The sequence below is a fragment of the Colletotrichum lupini genome, chromosome 1 (assembly GCF_023278565.1).
Source record: "Colletotrichum lupini chromosome 1, complete sequence".
Taxonomy (NCBI): domain Eukaryota; kingdom Fungi; phylum Ascomycota; class Sordariomycetes; order Glomerellales; family Glomerellaceae; genus Colletotrichum; species Colletotrichum lupini.
This window is the reverse complement of record NC_064672.1, coordinates 637,790-650,304: the sequence shown is the minus strand read 5'-3', so window position 1 is coordinate 650,304 and position 12,515 is coordinate 637,790. Positions and strand designations below refer to the sequence as shown.

The window sequence follows — 12,515 nt, the reverse complement described above, 5'->3', positions numbered from 1 at the left end:
CCGGTGCGGTGGAGATGAGGCCGGCCACGAGGCCTCTTCTCGGTCCTAACCGATGTGGCTTGCAAGTGCAATACAACTGACTCTGTTAGACCCAACACTCGGGCATCCGACAAATGGCAAACAATTATCTCAGAACCAAAGCTATACTCATAACGACGCCGGCTGTTCACAGTCGTCGCAGCCAGAATGGATACTCAGCCTTTCAACACGGGCATCCCGTCTCAACTCTGCTCAGCTTTGCCCGGAGCAGTCTCGCTGAAACGCCGTGCCCTGGCCCATACAACGGTATGCATGACGGCGAGCTCGCGGATACACGACCCCGGGGCTGCCTCTGCTGCTTCTTCTACCTCCTACATGGCCAGTGCGCCCTCTTTCGCATTGATTGTTCCTCCATTTATGTCATTCGACGGTTCGGCCGAACGCAGGGTGGATGGCAAGCAGTATCGTCGAAACGAAGAGTGACGCCGCGTCTGTGGAGTATTCGTACAGTGCCACACTGCGACGAGTGCCTCCTTACAGCTCCCTCCCAAAGCATAGCCTGAATATCGTAAGGGACCAATGGACCTACAGACCGCCCAACACCGCTGCACCAGCCTCCGGAAACAACTCCAAGGGATGCGTCGACAAACGCTCCCGGATCAGACGGCAGGTCTTGGCCAACACGACCCAAAAAAGGGCTCAGCAAATTTGATCGCCTCCCACATTCGGAAGACGCAGCATTTCGCTTCTCCACGACCAATTTGCTCGGCGGGGTGGACGCTGGTAGGTGCTGGATGCACGTGGATTACCCCGGCCATTCGGCTATCTTTATCGCCATTCTAATTTGAATGCGACAGGCCGACAAAGAAATGACGGTGGGTTCAGAAGTCGTGCGACCAGCCTACGCCAGGAATTCCAAGGCTGTAGGTATGGGTAAACGCTCTGTGTCACCAGAGCATGCGGCTTCGGCGCGAACGACTAAAATTGTTTCCTTGCATATGCCTCCTCCCGTTTGGCCAAGCCTGCTGCTTCGTTTGCCTTGGCAAACGATTGTACAGACGTTTCGACCGACGGGATGCAGGACATTTATCATGAATATTCCGTGATGTTCGTCTGTTGAGCATTGCTCTTGTGCTGGAATTGAGTTTTCAAAATTTTCAGCAACTTATACCGTTGTGAGGTTGATTCTGAGAATGTCTTGAATATCAACGCTCATCATAAATGCCTGCCAAGTGGCGTACTCTATGGCCCTTTCCGGAATGCCAAGGCGGCAACCGTTGAATCAAAGACTACAATAGCCATAGGGCTGTTCTTTGTTTCGACCGTGACCATGGTCCCTTCTAGTTGACGCTGCCTGATGAGCAAACGACGATGCTGTTCTAGGAGGACCTACAAAGAAGACAGCATCACCTTTTTTCCTAGAAATCTCAAGAGTTCGCCATGACCCCAACATCTACAAGCCCATCGAGTGACAGGTCCCAATTTGACACCCCCCAAAAGGTCCAACATGTCAACATCAACAGCCGAAAAGGCGGACCCAGACCACCCGCAGCCGCCATTCCAGCTCATCAAGAGAGTCGAGAAGAACATCTGGATCACCCGTCGCAATGACCAGCACGCGGGCTACGCCGACGGCGAAGAGTTCATCGCGCGCAAAGTGGACGACTTTGACGAGTACTACGACGCCGGCAAGTACTCGATGAGCTTCACGACCAAGAAGCAGCGCCAGGTCAAGGGCCTCATGGACCTCCTCTACACGCACAACATGGGCCGCAACGTCTCCCACATCCTCAACCACGAGAACATCATCTCCCTCGCGGGGTACCTCCGCCAGCAGCCCCTAGACCCGCGCGCGGAGAAGCAGGCCACGGAGGACTATTTGGTCTGGGATATCTGCGACGCCGGCACGCTCGAGATCCTCTTTGCGGACCACCGGCACGCGGAGCATGAGCCGGGGTGCTTCCTGCCCGAGTCGCTCTGCTGGCACGTCCTTACTTCTGTGGTGCGTACGCTTGTTTGGCTGCATGATGGGTACCGGCAAGAGGTGGACTGGGTGACCGGCGAGAAGTCGTGGGCGGCGACTGATACGGAGTGGATGCCCATCCTGCACCGCGGCATTGATGCGCAGTCCATCTTTTTTCAGCATTCGCGGGGCAAAGAGACGTACGGCGTGTGCAAGCTGGGCAAGTTTGGCCGGGCTTTCGTGTCGGGGGTTCCGGCGCGGCGGGAGGGGGCGCTGGAGAGGGAGGAGCCGCTTCCGCATAGCGTTGGGTTTCCTGTTGCGCCCAAGACGGGGCATATGCGTCTTACGGAGATGATTGAGCAGTGGAAGGAGTATAAGGATACGGGGAGGAGGGTGAGTTATCCCGGAGCAACTCCGTACAGACACACGGCAGCTCGACTAACATCACGCCCACAGAGCAAACGCCTCTACACGCTCAGCGACGAACACTGGGCCCTCGGCGCCGTCCTCTTGCGCATGATGACCGGTCGGCCCCTCCCCAGCCTGGACGGGTGCCAGACGTGCCAGTGCATCCACATCCGGCGGTGCGCAAAGATGCTCTGCATCTACGACGACGAGACGCACAAGGGCAGCCGCGGGTGCTTGCACGAGAACTTCCCGGGGTGTCAGTGCGTCGTGCCGTCCGGGTCGGCGCCGAATGCACGTGCGGGGCCCGGTCCGGCGTGTGGTGGGGCCGCTGCGGATGTTCATCTTGACGAGGTGCTGCACCGGTCCGGGTACTCGCGGTACTTGAAGGTTGCGGTGCGGACGTTGTTGGAGTATGATCTCGAGACGCCGGCTGTGCAGACGAGGGGGTTGGCGGAGGAGATGGAGAGGTTGTATAAGGAGTGGAGGTGCGAGACGGAGGAGGGGAGGGAGTATGTTGACGTGCTGGATGATCTTGGGTACCGGTTCATGGTGTTGAATAGGATGTCTGGTGAGATCAAGGACTAGTGGTAGCAGTGTCTTGGAGGTGTTTGATGTTGTTGTCAAGCATATCGGGAAGAGGGACCTCACCGACTGGCCTCGAAAGTGTGCTTCTATGAGCTAGGTATGTCATGGTCGTAGCACATGAATGAGTAAAAGCTTCTCAAGCTAGTTGACCAAGGTTGTCTCTCATAGTTCATCCAATTTATCCATGAAATCACACGACACAAGCACGTTGAGCTGTCTTAGTACCTTAGCTGCAGTAGATTCCGAGCACTAACAGGAAACAAATTCCCTGCGTGACAGACCAAGGTACCTACGGTAGGTACGTACCCTTCAGACGTTTGACAGGGAGCCCCACCTTCCGCCAGGTGCTGCCCAAATTTACCTGGCGCGCGACCTCGAATGGAAGCTCCGAGTGCCACAGCCTGCCCGCCAGCTTCCAGGTTGTCCACCACCACAACCTGGCAGTCGTGTGGATCTCTATCTTTGCCCGAGCCTCAACCACCACCCGATCATCCCCAATCCCTCATCCTTCCAGACGTATCTTGCCCTAGCTTCGAAGGTTCGACGTCGATCACGTTCAGCAGTCGTGACGATACACAACACGCATTCACCAAACCGGAATCCAAACGAAGAAACCCGCATTGAACCATACACCTCTCCTCCCGAACACCGGAACCGCGACATCTACAAACCTCACCACACCTCAACATCCCAAACTCCTCATCACCCTCACCAACAGCCATCTCCCCCCTCGACAATCAAAACCACAACAGAAAACAAACAAACATGTCCCTAAACCAACCAACGCCCCTCCTCCTAACAAAACGCCTAACCTCCTTCCTCGCCTCAAACCTAAACGCAAACCTCCACACGGCACTCCTCGCGACCCCCTCAGGCCGTCTCCTCGCCCACGCCTCCCCGCAGCCCGTCTCCCTCCTCCGCACCCAATCCACCGTCGCATCCTCCCTCTTCGCCCTCCACGCCTCCGCGACGCCCGACATCCCCGACGCGCTCCCCTCCTCGTCCTCCACGCCGCCGTCGTCGTCTGGCGCTGCTGCGGCAAACACGGAAGATGCAGGATACCACGCGGGAGGAGCAGCAGGAGGAAAACCCCTCACGATAACAGTCCAACTCGCCGCCGGGGTCGTCGTCATCCGGAGACTAAAGTGCGGGCTACTCTTCGTCTGCATCGGTCCCCTCGCCGAGACCATCGAAGCCCAGCAAGCTTCTTCCTCTACCGACCAACACTCTCACTCGCACCACTCTTCCCACGCGAACGCAGGCGCAAACGGCGGCGCGGGCACAGGCACGCCATTCCAGATCCCCGCGTCCCCCTCGGAAGCAGATAGCATCCTCAGCCTCGGCGCCCAGACCACCACCTCCCTCGCCAGCGTCGGGAGCGTGAATACCGCCGGCGTCGTGGTGTTGCGGCGGCATGCCGAGGAGCTGGCGCGGTGGTTGGACGATAAGCTTGGGAGTTTGCGGGTTCCCGAGGAGGGTGTGGGTGTGGAATAAGCTGGTGTCATCGCATTCTCTTTCTCTCGTGGATAGGGAACCACGGGGAAGCTGTACGAGAAGAGAGATGGGACCTGGGACAGAGTGGCATGGATTTCGCATTGAATTATCAAAAGGGGACGAAAGGGGGCTTTGGGAAGCATTACAGGCGTACACGGGCGTTTCGGGGAAGATACCACCGGCCGAGAATTATCCCTTCATCTTCGTAATCACTCTGGCGTGTACAATATCTTGCTCATTAAGGATTTCTATTCCATTTGCAAGTAGCCTGTGTGCTATTGTGAGTGCTTGTGTGTGTGTGTGTGTGTGTGTGGTGCCGAGCTCGGCCTCTATGGATATACTAATTTGCTCCTTGCTCCTTGTCCATAACCTCCCAAGATTCGTTCGCCTTGATACCCCCCCTTTCTCGCCGGTATTTTGTTCACACGCAAACTGTCCTATCCCAACGCCCAAGAAATGCAGACTGCGCCAATTCCACCCTTCCAAAGACACGCCTCAAGAAATCACTCGATGCTCATTCGCATCAGACCGTCGTTGGTATCAACCATGCCCTGGAATCCAACGCGTCCTTTGTTCCCGTTCACTACCCGGCCGTTGGCGTTGGCGCCGCTACCGGGCGTGCCGCCTCCAAGGCTTCCCGACTCGCTCGGCGCGCCACTGCCGCCCCTATCGCCGCTGTTGCTGCCGGGCCGCGACCCCCAGGGCGCCACGTCGCGTTGCATGGGGCTCTGCATGATGGGCGAATTGTGCACGCTCATGCCTGGGCTTACTGCCCGGCGCTTGAGGCTGACGGGATCGTAGTCGTCCTCCCGCCTGCGCTTGCTGTTGATCCGCCGTGTGATTTCCGCTGCGCTGGGTGCCGGTTGCGGGCCCTGAGCGAGAAGAGGAGTATCTCCCTTTTGAGACTCCCCGCTGCTTGCGGCCATAGCAAAACCAGCCGTAGGGCCGAGTGACGGGGAGTCCATGCAAATGTCTTCGCTCATTCCTGACGATGAGCCGCGAGGGAGTCCTCCGTTAGGCGGGGGCGGCGTTGTGCGAGCACCGCCGATACTGCTAGACTCGGAGAAGGTATCCCAGAACTTGGTGCCCTTTGAATTCTTCAAGGCTTGTTGCTTAAAGCTGCCCGAGAGATTGAGGGCCGAGTCGGTGATCCTGCTTTCCGGTATGTCGTCGAGAGATTGGTCTTGGTTCCCTAGGTTGGGCGACGAGTGGGTAGTAGCGGGAGGAACGGTCTGTTGACGAGGTGCTCCGAGATCGACGTCACTCTCTCGCACTTGACGGACGACTTCGGCCTCTCTTTGGGTTTCCGTCTCGACTGGCGCACCTTCCTCGAATAAAGCCGCCCTGATACGAGCAAAGTTCTTCGTCTTGGGTAGCAGGTTTCTACGCTGCGTAACCACCCGTCGCATGACTGTAGGGCGCTGCCCATCACGACTGGGAGTCGAGAGTAGACCGTCGATATTATCACCTCGCTCTTCCTCGCTCCCAGAGATATGTAACTGGTTGGCCTGCCAGCTAATGCTCTCCCTACGTGAATGTGCCGACATGTCTTTGGGCACGTTGTTTGGCGGCGACTTTGAGACACCGGCATTTGTGCTAGGACTGAATCCTAGACCCAGTGGCAGTTTGTGTTTCTTTTTTGGCTGTTTCCTTTGCCGCTGCCTATGCTGGAAGCTCATCAGACTGTTCATTGCCGGAGAGCCTCCCCAGGGTGCCATCATGGGATGTGTGCCCAAGGGCGCGGCGGTCTTGTTGGCTTGCGGTGTACCAATGTACGGCTCGTCCATATCCTCATCCATGAGATCATCGTCGTCGGAGTCGGAAGAAGAATCTGACCCAATCTGATTCGCGCTGCCCAGGGAGCTCGACACTGTCATGCGCTCGTGGTTGCCCATCATGGACCACAACGAGTTGGTGGTTTGCTCGGCCTGTCCGTAGTCGTTGCTCCTGCGTCCCGGGATATTCATGCCCCTTCCTCCGATCGTAGGCGAGGAGTCGGGTGAGGACTCGGCGAGTGTTGAGTGGTGCAGGCTGGTGGCAGCGCGTGAGAAGTCGAGGCCACGAGAGCGACGAGGGAGAATATTTGTCGGACTCGCATAGATCTGCGAGTGGTCGAGCTTCGGTGATAGCGGCGCGGGCTTCGTAAATGCGGTGGACGAGTTGGCTGCAGGGGAGGCAGGGTCGCGGTTCGCGGGCATCTGCAGCGAGAGACCACGGAGGGGGAATTCGGTTCGGTGAGGGGTTACGGGTGTGGTGGCCGTGTCTCTAATGTGGTTATCGTCCTTGGATGCCTGGCGACCATCCGCAATGTGCGGTGAAGGAGTGAGCTTGGAAGGAGTTCCTCCTCCATCAGACATGGAGCGCGTCTTGGACAAGGGCGAGCGGCCCAGGCGTTGTGGAGTATTGAGGGCGTTTACGGGGACGTCGGCGTCCTTATCGTCGTCCACGATGGCAGACTCAAAGTCCATGTCCCTTAGATCCATGGTTCTGTCCATGGCGGGCGGCAGTGAGGTTCAAAACTGTCGAGGTAGTCGCGAGAGCCAGATTCACGGAGCGATCTGGGATTTATTGTAAGTGACGCTTGATGTTCGGCAACGTTAAGTGGGTAGTGGACCAGGTGGTTTGGGTCTAGTCGTCGTTTGGGGGCTGGTTTTGGCGGGGATCGCGATTAAGGCTTTGGCGATGTCATTGAGATATTGGTTGTAACATGCGGAGTTGCAAATGGCATTGTTGAATGTCGCAAGACCATTTGAAGCGCTCTTTGTACCTTACGTTTGATGTCGACGGAAAGGAGGCTGGTGTAGTAAGGTAGTGATAGCTCAAGCAGCCACCTCTCAAGGTTGTTGTAGATGGGTCGAGGTTGAATTGGAGTTTGGTTGACGAGCGAGCGCAGCGGGTAGGCGGGCAGACAGACGTTGGAGAGGTCTGAGTACCTACTGTACATACTCTGACTACATATTTAGCAATGTACCTTACCTCAAGGTGCTGTAGGATAACCTTTCCGGTTGGATGCGGCCAGGCTTGCCAGGGTTGGAAAGTGAAGACGCAGTAGGCGCCATGAACAGCGAACCGTGTTGAGCCGTCTGAGGCTCATTTGCAGGCTTCCCCTTGCGGGGAAATCAGAGGTATCAACGCACCCAAATTTGCTGCTGCGGGTACTTTGCAGTTTCAAAGTACCTAAGCACTGCCCATTCGTTTCGTCGATCCACAACGGCATTTCCATTTCCATTTTCATTCCCATTCTCATTCACTCACATTCCCGTCACTCACTCACTCACTCACTTACTCACTCAGTTAGGTGTTCTCTGGCTCCCGCCTGCACTTCCCCACACTAGCCCCGAACCGAAACGTCGTGGGAGACGAAAGCTTAAAATAGCAGAGACCTTTGGCCACTGCTCACTTCTGTCAGCCTTAGGTTCCGTTGGCTTTCTGATCGTTGAGTGTTTGATGGGTGATGAGCTGATTGTATCTGATCGCACTTCGGTGCCTCCGGCCAAGGTGGAATTCAGGGCCATGTTTCAAGGGAGAGAACCATAACAACCTTTTTTTTGACGTCTGACTTCGACGTGAATGGAGCTCTTCACTCATTGCGCAACTTGTCAGAAAGGTGGCAGATTACACGCGGAACAACCAGCCGCTCAGCCCCTTCTGCCTCTACCTCTATCTCTTATGACTACTACTATCACTTCTACTGCTACTTCTAGCTGGTCATTAAGTATACTCTGTGTATCACTTATGCGCTGACCGGCGGATCGTTCCATCACCCACTTGAGGCTAATCATCTGGCGAAGCTATCTCCATAGCATTCGCGATGTTGAGTCAATAGCCCGTCGCAGGATTAACCATCACTGTGGTCATGGCTGTCATTCCTCGTTCATGCCCCCAATGTACTCAGCCGGCAGGTTAGCACGATCTCTGTCACTTGAGAAGCTATCTTGCTATCTGTATGATAGAGAAATCCACAAGTGTATTCGTCTGCCGTGCGCTTCGGGCAGATCTCGGGCTCCGTTATGATACACCTACTGCGCCGCCACCTGACCCTCCCACCTACCTAAGGTAAATTCACAACACCTTACCGACCTTGAAGACTTGGCCATCAAAAGAAGGTTCTTCGACCCAAACCATCCCATGGTATTGATGGTGATAAGGCTGAGTTGAATGTTGGCTGGCGTAAGCCTTACTCTTTCTACAGGTATATATATGCACATGTACAAGGTGACAAAAGGCGAGCAGCAAAGTCTTCTCGGACACACGCAACAGCAACCACTCGACATATTTTACAACATGGCCGCGGCAGGTATGATTCTCGCCAACAGTCGTCGTCATCAGCAAAGGTTGCGACGAAATCGTCTTCCTACTGAAGAGGTCCATGTCGAGTTCCAGGTGCCCGTATACCCATCCGATGAACAGAGCATCGCCAAAACATGTCAAGAAACACCTCCACAATCAGCCTGGGCGTGGTTCGCTCTACTTTTTGGTAGAATGAGAAAAGACGCATTATACCAAGGACCAGGCCTCGATCAAATCATGCCTACCGAGTTGCTCCTCGCCATCTCCGCTTATCTCACCATGGTCGACCGCGCAGTCCTATCTCTGACGAGCTTTAGAATGTGGACCATTTTCGGAGAGAACAACTTTCTACTGAGTCTACCGTCTCAAAAGAAACTCGAGCTGCTGACGTTGCTGGAGAGAGACGTCGATGAGCACAAAAACGGCAACGTCCTCTGCAGGCCCTGTCAGATCTTCCACCACCCTTACTTGTCGATACCCACCGCCTCTCACAGCAGCACCGGCGCCAAGGGCAGCGGCTATAATCGTCCCTGTCTTCAGGAACCCGCAAACCCGCATCAGAGACTAGTTTCACCCTATCTCCACCGCACCCTTCACTTCAACGTCCTCAAGCACTTCCACGCTGATAAGCGTTCTAAAGTGAATCTGTATGGTCCTGATCAACTTTATCTAGTCGATTCCGTTGCATATTGCCACGAGAGCGTCAAGGCAACGGTTAAACAAATCATGACGGGCCGTATCTCGACACAAGGCGAATTGCTCGTAAAGACCGTCACAGACCTTTCCGCGACCAGAAATGACGTCCCTTACCTTTATCAAGTACTAGAACGGAACAACCTCATCAAATGTTGCGGGCATATGTACTGGGCAGCGAGGTATCCTTTCATATTTCAGCATAATATGCAGTATTATACCGACCCTGTCGACCTTGCGAGATACAGACGAGAATGGGAATCTGATGATCTGAGAAGGATACGAAATATCTGGCATCCGGATGAGGAGCCCCAGCATTCAATGGACAATAGGCGTATGCGTGCCTGTGCCTTTTGTTACACCAATTATACGTATGAATGGAGAGATGTGGATGGGAACCGAATCGTTCGACTCATCTCATATAAAAACCTCGGAAAGGGAGAGGATATGAACGATGTGAAGTGGGCATCGCATTTTATATACAGGGCCTGTTCAAGGGAGGACATCATTCGATTGCACTGGTGGGAAGGGTTCGGCTCAAGATATACTTGGGTAGGACCTGGCGAGAGCGAGATAAAGGCATAGGCGGGGAGAGACTGATCGTGGCTTCTCGTTATGATCACCAGGGAAGGGTGGTGGGAGGATGAAACCACGCAAGAGAAGCTTCGATAGAATCCTCGGACTTCTCATTGATACTGTTTATGAGTAGGGCTTTCAATATCCTCCAGACACATGCCCGCCAAAGAAAGCAAAGTGTGCGGTAGGGACGTTGCATCTCGAAGCTGAAACTGCATACATATCAGAATTATGGCGACGTAACTCTGTTTCTTTAAGTGATAGCTCGCGCAGTTGGGATTTGCTTTTATCCGTCTAACACGAGTCTTTGTGATGTATTAATGACTACTACAGATGAAATCTTGAATCAGTAACGCTTGCGGAGGTCATACTGATGCTAGCATGGCTAATATCAAAAAGTCATTCAGACTGACAAAAGAGTTCACCCCCCCGGTGCTGGACTGGGGGCTACATCTCTTGGTGCTCATGCTAGGAAATATCTGGTGCTCAAGCTGGGATTCGAACTTGGGTATGCGCTGAGCCTGTCGTCGAGTAGGCTGGTTGGCGAATTGATTGTTGACCATAAACCACTCCACCACCCAGCCAGTTTGACCTGACCCGTCGACCTAGACGGGCGCCTGCTGGCTGGTGACAGGAATGGCCGCGGGGGTGTATATGAAGGCTTGCTGTGTGGTTATTCAGGTTGTGTATTCGGACCCGGTGGAAACCTGGATGGTCCAGGGGGAAGTCACGTCTTGGAGGGAGAGTCTTCCATCGTGGGTCACGCACTACCTGCCTTACCATGTTAAGCAACACTCACCAAGAGATCAGATGTTGATTTGCGCTTCCTTTCGCTGCTATATCTACCTCAGAATACGACAGTAGGGTACTTGCCTTCACGTACTCCTTCTCAAAAGACCACCTTCCCCTTAATGATCAAGGCAGATAGACCATAGCGCCTCCCAGGCGTATCTCAGTTTTCGCGCGGGAAGAGTCTCGACCCCCTGGAATTCTTCCTTACCTGCCATACCTTCCAGTGATGTTCCCTTCCATCTCGAAAGCTCCTTCAACTTTTGTGAAGACGCGCTGAAGGATGTCGGAATAAGAGCTTCAACTTCCCTTCTTGATCGTGAAGTCCGCTTATAAAGCCATGCCCTCTTCCTTCCTCTCACCTCAGGCAGAAGACCTTCCATACGACTCTCTCCTGGCAAATTATAACGCCCGTTCATTTAAAGTAGGCAAGAGGGCCCCGAGCTCATGCAAACAAAAGCTTGTCTATTAGAGCCCCGGTATGCTCCTCGATGTGTCAACAAACCCTCTTCTCTCCAAGCCAACAACCATTCCAAAAGCTAAATCTACTTCTTTAACGACTTTTCTTCCGTCCTTACAGTATTGCCAAGAGTCCCTTACGTATTATTATCATCATCATAATACTCGAGGCCACAGACCTTGATGGCGTCAATGATGCGCTGGCCAAGTCTGAAGAAGCACCCGGCTTGCTTGGTGATTAAGATCACTAAGAAAACAATCGGCACCGCGGTTGCCACCATTCGCCTCTTCTAGAGGCGGTCGTGGAAATTGCGCCGGCAGAGGTCCAGCCGGCAGAGCAGAACGGCTCCGGTCAGAGCGTAACTCATGACCATTGCTATAAGGTGAAAAGCAGTTTAACACCAGCCCTTATGGGTCTTCTAGTTCCTTAGTACCACTATAGTCATCATAACTACTCGACATTATCCCAAGCGTATTCAATAAGGAATATACTAGAAATGCTGATCCGTGGTTACGAACTTTATAAGAGGGAAAGTTAAAAAGGTAAAAGAAAATTTAGTAAATAGCCTATCGAGATAGTAATAGTATCTACCGATGCTATGTATTAATACTATTTAAACGATCTCGAGAATCGCCCGAGTAGCTAGCAAAGGTAGGAATTAAAAATAAATACTAAAAATGCAAGATAGCATTAAGAATAATAAGAATGACAAGAAGTTAGGCAGAGCCTATGAGTACCTTTAAATACGTATAAGTTGAAAGATCGTTGGGGTGGAGGGCTTTGATTAGTTTAGACACTCCCTCTTCTCTCTCTACTCTTTTCTGCCGAGGGGTACGCTGTCATAAAGCGTCCTCGCCCTAGGACGACCCTGAACTAGAAAGCGACGTTGACGCCGGTAGATTGATCTAGTCAAGACATAAGAGATGAAATACCAGTGAGTGCTTGACAGTTTGTCGGGTCCGGGATTTCCGAATAACCTCTTCCGGCATGTGGGGGCCGGCCGTCGTAACGGCCACTCCCGTCGCCGTGTCCCGTCCCTGACCTCAACCTGCAACGGCGTTGAAGGCGTTATGTAATACAACTTACACACCAAAGGGAACATCAGAGTCCCGGAGCAATCTATTACCTCACGGCTTACCCTGGTCGAGTCCGGTTCCACGAAGGAAGGAAACCCACGTCCGTCCGGTCCCACGGCCGACCAAAGTCCCATTTCGTGAATCATCAAAGGACCAGAGACGCGGCGGTCGGCCAGATTATGAGCCGCAAGCGATTCATCGG

General features: G+C 53.8%; 5 protein-coding genes across 5 annotated transcripts; 4 read left to right on the top strand and 1 right to left on the bottom strand.

Annotated features, from left to right (window-relative positions):
• Window positions 1-186: 186 nt before the first annotated feature.
• On the top strand, window positions 187-462 carry CLUP02_00202 (uncharacterized protein; the record flags this gene model as incomplete). The annotated part of the gene is made up of 1 exon (XM_049279254.1): window positions 187-462. The coding sequence occupies one exon, from the start codon at window positions 187-189 to the stop codon at window positions 460-462; it is 276 nt and encodes a 91-aa protein (XP_049135211.1).
• A 153-nt stretch (window positions 463-615) lies between these two features.
• On the top strand, window positions 616-2,935 carry CLUP02_00201 (uncharacterized protein; the record flags this gene model as incomplete). Its single annotated transcript, XM_049279253.1, has 4 exons — window positions 616-762; window positions 837-906; window positions 1,455-2,335; window positions 2,399-2,935. The coding sequence occupies 4 exons, from the start codon at window positions 616-618 to the stop codon at window positions 2,933-2,935; spliced, it is 1,635 nt and encodes a 544-aa protein (XP_049135210.1).
• A 765-nt stretch (window positions 2,936-3,700) lies between these two features.
• Window positions 3,701-4,429, top strand: CLUP02_00200 (uncharacterized protein; the record flags this gene model as incomplete). The annotated part of the gene is made up of 1 exon (XM_049279252.1): window positions 3,701-4,429. The coding sequence occupies one exon, from the start codon at window positions 3,701-3,703 to the stop codon at window positions 4,427-4,429; it is 729 nt and encodes a 242-aa protein (XP_049135209.1).
• Window positions 4,430-4,932: 503 nt separating this feature from the next.
• On the bottom strand, window positions 4,933-6,924 carry CLUP02_00199 (uncharacterized protein; the record flags this gene model as incomplete). The annotated part of the gene is made up of 1 exon (XM_049279251.1): window positions 4,933-6,924. One exon carries the CDS (start codon window positions 6,922-6,924, stop codon window positions 4,933-4,935), a length of 1,992 nt encoding a protein of 663 aa, XP_049135208.1.
• Window positions 6,925-8,305: 1,381 nt separating this feature from the next.
• On the top strand, window positions 8,306-11,530 carry CLUP02_00198 (uncharacterized protein; the record flags this gene model as incomplete). Its single annotated transcript, XM_049279250.1, has 10 exons — window positions 8,306-8,409; window positions 8,517-8,599; window positions 8,655-9,746; window positions 9,875-10,047; window positions 10,122-10,227; window positions 10,322-10,337; window positions 10,407-10,527; window positions 10,598-10,848; window positions 10,924-11,101; window positions 11,414-11,530. 10 exons carry the CDS (start codon window positions 8,306-8,308, stop codon window positions 11,528-11,530), a joined length of 2,241 nt encoding a protein of 746 aa, XP_049135207.1.
• Window positions 11,531-12,515: the final 985 nt, after the last annotated feature.